The sequence below is a fragment of the Channa argus genome, chromosome 15 (assembly GCF_033026475.1).
Source record: "Channa argus isolate prfri chromosome 15, Channa argus male v1.0, whole genome shotgun sequence".
Taxonomy (NCBI): Eukaryota; Metazoa; Chordata; class Actinopteri; order Anabantiformes; family Channidae; genus Channa; species Channa argus.
The window spans coordinates 19,204,158-19,215,101 of NC_090211.1; the positions used below are offsets into that span (position 1 = coordinate 19,204,158).

Genomic DNA, 10,944 nt, shown 5'->3' on the forward strand with positions numbered 1-10,944 from the left:
AAAGTTAGGTTCTAAGCCAAACCCCCAAATGCTTTCTAGTTTCCACCATAGTGATTGACTTTTGTTTATCAATTTTCTTTACAAAGGGAAATCGAAAGCTTATACCTTTAGCTCGATGTATTCTCTTTACAGTTTTTAATCTTGCTGTTCTTCGTTTGGAGTCATATCAATAATAATTGGCCACTTTCTATCTGTGAATGTGCCCCAGTTTATCATAACGTGAGTTCAGCGGCCTCCGGTGGTCACACTCATGAGTGTGTCCCTCATTTTGATACGACAGTGTGCAAAAGCTGCAAAAAGCCACATGTTTAACAATTTGACCTTTAATCAGCAAAAGTCCACATGGAACCTATATCAGCCGCTTATACATCAAATCTGTCAAGTCATTCAGACAAAGCAAAGGTGAAACCGGAAGAGAACCAATTTCCTTTCAAAATAAAGCATTTATCTCGAAATAGCTCGCGCTTCCTAGTTAGTTTTTCTCACAACGCTTTTAATATGAAGGGAAAGTAGAGGAAGAGTCGCATGTATTTTTTTTCGATGTAATGACATAATTCTTGTTGACCCCTCCCCCCTCCTTCACAGTCAGCTGTGCTTCCAGCCAAAAGAAAAATAATAAAGGCATCGTAGAGGTTAACATTATGGAGAAGAATACTACGCGATACAATATACAGCTGTACATTTATGATTTATCCAGAGGAATGGCTCGTAGCCTCAGTCCTATCATGTTAGGTAAGTACAAATATTTAAAAAAAATGCAGCGTAGCCCGGCCTTCATGACAAATAATTATTCCCAACAAAAACGGGCATTAATCAGATTTTTTTTATACACTTGCTAAAATATACTGTTGTGATTTAAAAAAAAAATAATTCGGTTATTATGGCCTAAATGGGTTTATTTATTAGTATCGCAAGTACATTCTAAATCGTGACTGAGTTCTGATCGTGAATGGTTAAAATGGTGCGTTGACATCAAACGCCACTTCACTGCTTCTCTCTTCTGTTACAGGAAAGCAACTGGACGGTATTTGGTATGAATCCTTTTTCTGCTCTTTTGACAGTATGGTTACCTCCGACCTGTAGTCGGACGCCTTGTGTCATCAGGTGTAGACCATGACCCGTTTCCGGTGTCGTGTCACATCAAAGTGAATTTCGTCATGGGTCACACTCAATAAATATCACATCGCACTTTAATTAGGCTTCAACATAGCAAAGAATATTGTTCTTTTAGTGTTTATTCAAACAATGTCATCACTTTAGAAACGAAGTGTTTTGCTTTGCAAACTGGTTTGTGATTTGTTATTTGGTAAAAAGGCACAAGATGCAACTGCAGATGTTTAAGTAGCGCAACGCTGCTGTGACCTGGATTTGCTCCTGTGTCAATTCTGGGCTTTTTTTCCAGGCACACAGCTATAGTGGCATATGGTGATGAGTTTTTCTTCGGTGGGGAGGGCATCTCCAGCTGTTCACCAGTAAGTCTGTAACAAGGGGACTGACTTCTTTTTCACCGCTTTTCATTAAACAAGCTAATGAAAGAAATGTAGGCCCTCGACCTCAGATTGTTGCTGACACACAAGGCAATACAATCCCAAGATTCATTGAGCTTCTAGATAAGTGAAACTGCCACATTAGACCAATAACCAAAAATTAGGGAGACATTAGTCCCCAAACAGCTCTTTCAATGGTTGGAAATATATTTTAAAAATTGAGAGTTGAGAAACAAAAATGGGCCTAGTTTTAAATGATTAATATGATTTTCTGTTATTGTAATTGAAATGCATGATCAAAACATTCAGTCACTTTTTTCCACAGCTGTTAAATCTTGGTCTGTTTGTCAGGGTGGAACAATGCTGGGTCCTCCAGATACTGTAGTGGAGCTGGGTGAGAGCGAAGTGTCTGAGGAGATCTTCATGGATTACCTTTCCTCCCTGGGAGAAAGCACATACCGGTTGAGTAACTGTTTCCGCTTTGCCTTTTTTATTTCTTTGTGCACAGACATGTTTAAAGACAAGTGGTTGCAACCTTTAGAAAGAGAGACTTAATACCGGTTAAAAAGTTTCATTGTCTTTACGTGGAGCTAAATTCACAGTCGTCTCCGTGGAGGTTAGATGAGTGACATCAATAGTCCTAGTGCATGGAAAGCAGTTTTCTGAAGCATTAACTGTCTTCCTCCTCGGTTTAGACGCGACAGGTATCGTCTGTTTGAGCACAACTGTAACACCTTTACCAATGAGGTGGCTCAGTTCCTGACGGGCAGACCCATCCCCTCCTACATCACTGACCTTCCATCTGAAGTCCTCTCCACGTGAGTGAGAAGAGTGGCCTTTGCCTGTTTAAAAATGTGTCCCTGTTGATCCTACGTCTGTGTGCCGCCTAAACCAGACAGTGGCCCAGTGGTTGCAGTAAAACTCCGTAACGAGTGTATTAGCTCCACCTGAAAGAATGTATTCTATTCTTAAAGCTACAGTATGTAACTTGTTTCTAATATTTTTTTGGCAGAAACTTAAAAGCTTCCTGCGCTAACAGAACAACAGAGGCAGTATTTAAGAGACGTTCACTTCTAAACGTTTTTGAGTGAGGCTCAACCCTTTCGACCAATCACAGAATCTCAATGAGTTATGATTAACTCGTGAGCAGAGTGAATTGCTTTTGAGTGTTATGCCACTTCTAGAAAACATTTTAAATGGTAATTTTAAGTGGTGGAAAGTACAATTACTCAAAAGCGCATTGCACGTTTGTGCTACTTTATACCACACTACATGTATTTTAGTTCACCTAGAAATACGAAATATTATTTTCAGAATTTTCAGACAGACAGGTGAAAAATGCAATATATTTGTTAAATGTGAGGAATCCTAGAGAGCACTGAATCAGATTGTAAAGGCTTCTATACAGGCTTTCACCTGTACACAACAAAGCCTTTTTTAGCAAGTAAAATAAGTTCCCTGGGGTCCTAAAAGGACTTGTGTCACAAAGCTCTGTGAGAAAATCTCTCATACAGGATCATACTGCATCCACGTCAAATAGCCAGTCCTCCTCAGAGTGAGAGGTTTATGTTCCTGAAGCTTTAAAGGCACGAATGCATGATAACAACGTCCACGTCTTAGCATTCTGTGCTACCATGGTAACAACCATAGTAACATGGAACAGCTAAGTGTGCAACATGCACAGCGCCAACGCAGAACAGATGTTTGGTTTGAAGTTATTTCTTCTACACATATCCAGCTTGCACTTAGTAAATTTGCTTTACCTAACTGCACAAAATCTCAACAATGAAGTTGCACACAATATGGTCTCTTTAAGTAAATCTTCTTGTAACTGTTTAAAACTAGATCCATGCATGTTTGCTTCAGTTTAAAAGGTCAAAGAAAACCTCTTCCTTTCACCTCTAGACCATTCGGCCAGATACTTCGTCCCATTCTGGACTCTATCCACATCGCCCCTCCAGGAGGAAACGTTCTCAACGGGGGAAGAAACATCTGAGCTGAGAGAGAAGCAAAAGTCAGAGAGTCAAGTCTCAAAGAGTTGGTTTTTCTTTCTTTCTGTAAATAGATTACAATCCAGGGATGAAGGTAAATGCAGATAATTGAAAGCTATAATAGCTGACTAGTTAATCCTTCAAATCCATTCTTCATAATTTCAATATTTTTTTCCCCCTTAAAATCTACAGTCGTTGGTTGGGGAATACTACTCGAGAGGGAACTCAGCTTCCACTGCTTAATGTTAAAGGGTGTGTTAGTTACTTGACCTCACATGCAGAGTAGAGATTTAATATAACATAGCACCTGCATAGTAACAAAAGTTGAGGTTTTACCAGCATAGCCAGATATCAAAAGATGGTTTTTAAAGCTGACTTTGGTGAATGTTGCCTCCTTACAATGACATGTTTGGAATGTGGGGTATGCAATTATTTTACTTTTTCAGAACTGAAAAGAACAGTATAAGGAAGTATTTTAATAAAGAACAAAGTTTATTTAGTATTATTTACATTTTTAAATACGCACACACTCCACATGATAAAAACACTGCATATCTAATAGCTGTAACTAAACCATGTACAACATTAAAATACCTCGAGGCACATTAGTGCATTTAGCTTGTTTAATACTTAGATATGAATTAATTTACTTTTATTTAAATTAGAATATTCCCGTTTTTGGCACTGAATCTTTTATTTAAAGTTGATTTATTATTTGCCATTGCTGACATCACTGCCATCAGATTTAACATAAAATAAATGATGTCTCCTAGAAATTAGATGATCGTAAGTGTTGTGACATACAATTACCGTCTACAATAACTACACTAACAATTATTATCCAAACAAGCTTCACCTTAAAGCGACAGTATGCAACCTTTTCATATCATTTCTAGTAGCGATATGCTTAAAGCTTTTGTTGATGTGGAGAGGTCCTGCTGAAGCCTTCTGTGAAGTCAGACACACTGAACAGCAAAGGCAGCATTCGAATCTCTCAATGTTTTTAAGTGAGGCTTACTCTATTAACTAATAGGAGAATTTTTACAATTTCTGCTACTGCAGTGAAGTTTTGCAGGTTTCCCTTTTATAGGAATTTGGCAATGACAAATACCTGATGCCTCGCAGAGCAGGGTAGAGCATAACAGAGCAGAGAGAAGAGGGCTGAGTGGAGCATTGATTGATTTCAAATATGCTAACGCTCGCTTCAAATACATATTGTAGATTTAATCATTTATTTTGAGGTTTAAAAAGTTGATATTATACTGCAAGATATTTTGATGGAAATCCGTTAATATTTTACTGATATAATCTGTATCAACAATTTTCTGACTTGCCAAATGTTCTTTATTAACATTTAGTTGCTCAGTTACACGAACACATAGTGTATTTGTATTTGTTCTGTTCTGTTTCAAATTCGATTTTATATATGTGTAATTTCCAGGAGACAGGCTTGCAATGAATCGCATGATGTAACATGTCAGGATTGTCTGCTGACTACACTTTTTGAGAATATGTTGAATATATCCAATGCAGTGGTTGAAGGATGGTTTGAAAATAAGAGAAAGACTCTATATGTCAATATCATATTTTAATTTTGCACTTTTATCTTTTACTTTTTGTTATTTATTTGGCTGTATTGAGCTCCCCAGCATCAGTCTTCTTGTTCCTGTTACATTTGTCTCTGCTGTTGGCTTTAGCTCCTTTGTGGTGACCGATCTGCTGCTTCTTGAACTATCATTCCAATAGTCCCCATCTGTGATATGACAATACAGCAAGTGATTGATGCTCAACTAGCTCAGACGTTTTGAGATTAAGTTGAAGTTGTTGTTGAGTGTATCTTCAAAGCAGGACTGGCATCACTTCACTGTAAATTAGTTTTTTCCCTGAATGTCTTTTGTTAATGAGTTTAAGGCAAACAGAGCAAGGAGAAAACACGAGAGACAGATCCATTTCGTTTGTGTCTTTTCTCTCCCTTTTCCAGACAATCTGGGTCCTAGAACTTTGAAGCAGTTTTGTGGGTCAGAGATAACCCAACAAAGAGTGTTTTTTATTATTAAATCTACTCTCCATTATAAGGGAACGTGAACTGCACCTCAGCCCTGTTATATGACAAACGTGCCTCTTGCTCTGTGTTACCAGCTCCAGATAGAGAGGCTGATTTCACATTCTGTACATGTGTTCCAGTTGCCATGTGGATTATTTTAAACAACTGCACCTCAGCTTGTATTATTATTGTATAAAAGCCTGCATGAGTCCTTTAACCAGTCCGTCTAGGAAGTCGCGATGTTGCGATTGCAACATTTATTTAACAAATCCCCCATGAATTCTGCCTGGCCTTGAATTTTAAAACAATTGAAGAAAAAGAAACAACATTGCGACTTGCATCCTAATTATTTTTAAGAAAAAGTGAAAGTTTGTGGCATTTTAGGCCACTTAAACAAAAAAACGTCCGCAACTTCCTGTAGGGAAAGTTTAACAGCCACCAGAGTGGGTTTGATGTATAGGGGCTCAGTGGTAGAGTAGTGGGTTCGAATCCCATTCCACCAGGTGTGGCCCCAACCAGCCACCAAGGGCGACCTTGGTGCCGGTCCCGAGGCCGGATAAAATAGGAGGGTTGCACAGGAAGGGGTTGCGGCAGGAATGGGATCCGGCACAAAAACCAGGTGGGGTTGCAACCCCTGAAGGGACAAGCTATTGATCTTAGAGTGTGTTTGATGTACAATACACCTCTGTGCCTTCATTCCCCTCTGCTTGGCTACAGTCACTTCGCTTGGGGTTGGCATAGTGAGTGTTTCCAGAAACTGTAGAAATCTTAAAACACACAATTGAGGTGAAAGAAGGGGGAAATGTTCACCAGGCAATTTACATAATGCATGAAATTCCTAACTGTATGAAGGAAGGAAGTTGAAAATGCTATTTAATAACTAATATTATAACACTCACAAGCCTCTGCCTGCTACAACAAAGTTAACATTGTGAGAAGCACAGATAAGCAAGAAGTCCAAACCAGCATTTATTCCCACCAAGTTCTCCCACGATAAACGATGCACATGCACATTTGACCTCCTAAACAGTCCCTACCAACAGTTTAAGATGGCATTTGTAATTATTTGGCTTTTTTGTTTGAGATAAATACGTCAAAGTAAAGAGGTTAGAAAGCTCAGGTGAACCTGGGTTCTGTTTGCGGCCCTTAGCTAACCAACTAGCCGACACGCTAACTAGACCACTGAAATGTATTACTGCACAAGTCACCCTTCGTTGCTGTGCTGTATGTTTTCGCTGGCTGCTTCCTGTAATGTGAAATTGCAACAGATGTATTTATGCATATTATTCCCTAATGAAGTAATCTAACTATAGTAGACATGTTTATGACTATTATTTGTATTGTTTGTGTAATTAGTTTTGTAATTCTCACTACATAAACCCACTGACTTCACATTGGAGACTGTCTGGTGTTTTTCACATAGCTAACGACTTTTTACAGTGTTTCAGTATATTTAACGCCAACACAACCTTTCCATGTTAAAAAATAAATAAATTCTCTGGAATAACTTAAGAGAGAATGAAAGAAAACACTTTAACATAATAAAACCACGGCCAAACTAAACAACAGTGACTCATTTAAATAGGCTAAGTAAGTGGCAACAACACCGAAGACACATGTGATACTAATTACAGGAACGTGTAAAATATCATAATGGAATTATTTATAATCTTTTTAACAAATCCAGGTATTTTCTTTAGTTAGTTGGTAAATGCAGTCGTCCATGGACCACAGGGTGAGTGGTTCGATCCCCAGCCCTGGCTATATAAGTCGAAGTGTCTCTGGGCAAGACACTGAACCCCTAACAGCCCATTCCCCTCCCCAGCTGTGCAGTGCCGGTCCAAGCCCGGTAGAAATTGGGGAGGGTTGCATCAGGAAGGGCATCCGGCGTAAAAACTGTGCCAAAATCAACATGTGGACAATGATCCGCTGTGGCGACCCTGAGATCACGGGATAAGCCGAAAGGACAAAAAAATAAATAAATAAATCATTTAAAATAGTCATTTGAATCCAAAAAATCCAAACCAACGCAAAGCCAGATTTATATTTGTTTTTTTGCCCTAATTGTTTTCTTTTTTACTTTTGTCAGTTTAAAGTTCTTTTAAAGAAATTGTGGATTTCTTCTATCTTTCATGGAAGGGTGCAAACAATCTTATCTGTGGGTTTCACTGTGCATCGTCCATATGACGAGTCCACATTTATGCATATACACTCATAGAATTTAGAGATATGCAAGCTCCTAATAAAAACTTTAAAAATTTAGTAGCCAAACTGATTAACTGAAAGGGTGGATTTCATCTTTTACACCTTGTGATAGATACTGTACATTATTACAGTACTACAGTAAGTATCCTTGTTTCATCATTCTGCTATTATGGCCGTACTCTTACACAATGGAAATACAAGATGTCTCACATCAGCATAAAAGGCAAAATGGTCAACATTATAAAAGGTCAGAGTTCAAATTTACCACATCGATGCCCTCTGACTTTAAGCCCTCTGATTCGATAGAAAAATAAAAGAAAAAATGGAATATACTTCAGGAAGAGCAACAGAGGAGGAACCTGTCTTCCAATGTCATGTATACAAAATATAGTTATATTGAAGTAATAAATAATTATACAGTAAAAATACAAAAGGTTTCTGTTAAATATGGAAACAGTAGTGACTGCTCTCATGCCATCTGTTAGTTTATTGTAGGGAGCAGAAAAGTAACTAAAAGCTCCCTCTGCAGATCTGCATCTTTTTGTCCAGGTGACCTGAGAGGCAGTGAGTGAGCCAGTCAGAAATGTACCGAGGAGCCAAACGATGAAGTGCTTTATAGAGCAGACTTTTAAAGTTAATTCTCTGTTGTACTGAAAGCCAGTGAAGAGATTTAAGATCTGGAGTAACATTTTCATATTTGCACGTTTGTGTTCTGATTGACCAGCAGCCTGGGATCATTCACATGGTCAAAACACTGCAACAAACATCCAGTCAGTAGGTCCAAAAGATAAGATCAAATATATATATATATATAATTGTTTTACAAAGGTTGAAGTTCATGACATAAATTCATGGAGATCCTGGGGGGATTGTAACATTAAGAAACAAGTGCATAGGGTATAATAATAGGGTTTGCCTACAAACAAGGATAAAGATAATGATAATATTTTCCTTCCTCACCCTCAGAAAGTCCATATTTAAACTGTGGGATAAGCTGTTCAGGGAGTTTATCCAGTAAGTCCTCACAGCAAGAGTCTCATATTATGATGACCCCCCCCCTCCCCCTTGAGGTGGTACGTCATCTTTTTACATTTTTTAAAGCGTGGCCAACTTGAAATCAGCAGCGATTGGACAGCTTATGTCACAACAGATTTCCTGCAGTTCTCTGCCGTGTCCACAAAGTGCTGCTGTGCCTCTATAGCTCCACACGCATCATCAAGATGGAGATGGATCAGAACGCTGCGGAACTAACCCAGAAAATGTAACCAGGTAGAGAATCTATTAGACCGGCACTCATCTCCAAAATTCCTAAACTGGGTTCCAGTGAGACCCAATGAGCACAACGCCGCTGCCCCGTGTGACCACTGTAACCAGCAGTGAATGACTAATGTTGTACTGAGCCCCGATTGTGTGCATGTTTTGAAGGAAATGGACGCTTAGCAAAACTGGATCCACGCTGGGAAAAGCAAAAGGTTAATGAGAACAGCAATTGGACTGAAATTGAAAATGGAACATAATGATTTTCTCTGGTTTGTTATTGACAAACAGCTAAGTTAATGTGATGAAGCACAATGGGAGAACATAGACTGAAACATATTACGCTGGCAATGAACCTCCCACGCGTTACCTTGGTTGGCGTCACTCGTCCTGTGAAGCCAAATGTTTCTAATATGGAGCTCATGGGCATAAATACAGTTCGTTGTATTTCGATCAGTCAAAACTAACCCAGGTCTTGTCTGCGCTATACTTTTATCAACTTAGGTCTGCAGTATCAATCACGATCACTTTTCCGGACGTGGAAATCTGACGCTAAGCAGCAGCTTCATCCATGGCCTTTAGATCAGCACTCCCCCTAAGAGACAGTGGATAATAAATGCACGCAGCCCTACTCTGTCCTTGCCATCCACGGGTGGGTAGCCGAATCCGCTCAGTAAGTAGAAGAATTATGTGACATTTGACAAGCGTTAACCTTCTCTCCAACTTTGAGGGGACTGTCATGCTGGGCCAACAATGTTAGCACAACAGTACCCATGTGACAAAACCCAGTGAGTCACCCAGACCCTCCTGTGGTGACAAATCCTTCCGTGAGACATAGAGGGGTGATCTAGCTTCCCTCACTATAGGCTGTGTTTTGGCTGTGATGATTTTATTAGTACTACTGAGGTAAAAATATCAAGAAATCTGAACATTAGACAACTGAGCCAAAAAACGTTTTGGACATTGGTGCAAATGAAGTGTGACCTACATCACCAACAACATACAGTACATCGAATTGTGTTAGTATTCACAGCACCGACTTTACTACAATGTGAAGATATTGCAGTATAAACAAGTTAGACACTCACTAAGTTACAGACAGTAGCATTGGTGTATTCCTGAGGTTTTTTTTTAAACTGTAAAGCAGGTGTGGAGGGAGCGACGTGAGGCAGAAGAACAGGGACAGCTGCAGGCATTTGCGCTCAGAAAGGAACCACATAGATTTTTGTGGTTGTGGAAGGGACTTGCACTTGTAACAAAAATGTATGTGCATCTTAAGAAAAGATTTGTGTTAGAAGAAAAAAAGTCACAACAAAGAAGTTCGTGCATCCGTCAAAAAGACGTGTGCATAATTAAAAAGTCTGTGCTGCAATTGAGGCTGCGTGAAAACGGTTTTGTTTACAGGAACAATGCACAAAAACTACAATCCCCATTCCCCCAAAATTTGGGAAGATAAAACCAGAATGCAATGGTTTGCGAATCTCATCAACCCATATTTTATTCCCAATGGAACGTTTGCCGCCATCAAATTCAAAATGAGCTAATATTTTTCCATGAAATGTTAAAATTTCTAAATTTTATTGATTGATGTGGGGAAATTTAGGACACACTGAGCAGTCATGAAAGCGGTTGCAACAACTTGGGGCTCAATGCTTTGCTGACGGACAATTGAGCTACAGCCACCGCAATTAGCATGTTAATGTAATATGTAAAAAGCTACAGTAATTTCTTTTAGAAGCTCTTCGGGCAGTAGTCCTTATACAGTGGCAATGCATCAGAATCTGGAAAAACTTCACATTGATTAGAAGGAGGAGCTCTCTGCTATTAAAATATTCCAAAAAGTTACACTCTATAGCTACGTATAGGAGCTAGAAGGAGGGAAAATCCTGACAGTCAGTGGTTCAGAAGTTAAGCGCACAAACCAAATGGATTGTTGGATGAAAATTGGTTGGTTTCATGT

General features: G+C 39.1%; 1 protein-coding gene across 1 annotated transcript; it reads left to right on the forward strand.

The window, feature by feature from the left end:
* The first annotated feature begins 552 nt into the window (after window positions 1-552).
* On the forward strand, window positions 553-6,921 carry LOC137100401 (desumoylating isopeptidase 1-like). Its single transcript, XM_067478219.1, has 6 exons — window positions 553-732; window positions 1,010-1,031; window positions 1,403-1,472; window positions 1,839-1,948; window positions 2,183-2,305; window positions 3,393-6,921. The coding sequence occupies exons 1-6, from the start codon at window positions 642-644 to the stop codon at window positions 3,481-3,483; spliced, it is 507 nt and encodes a 168-aa protein (XP_067334320.1). The 5' UTR covers window positions 553-641; the 3' UTR covers window positions 3,484-6,921.
* The last annotated feature ends 4,023 nt before the right edge of the window (window positions 6,922-10,944 follow it).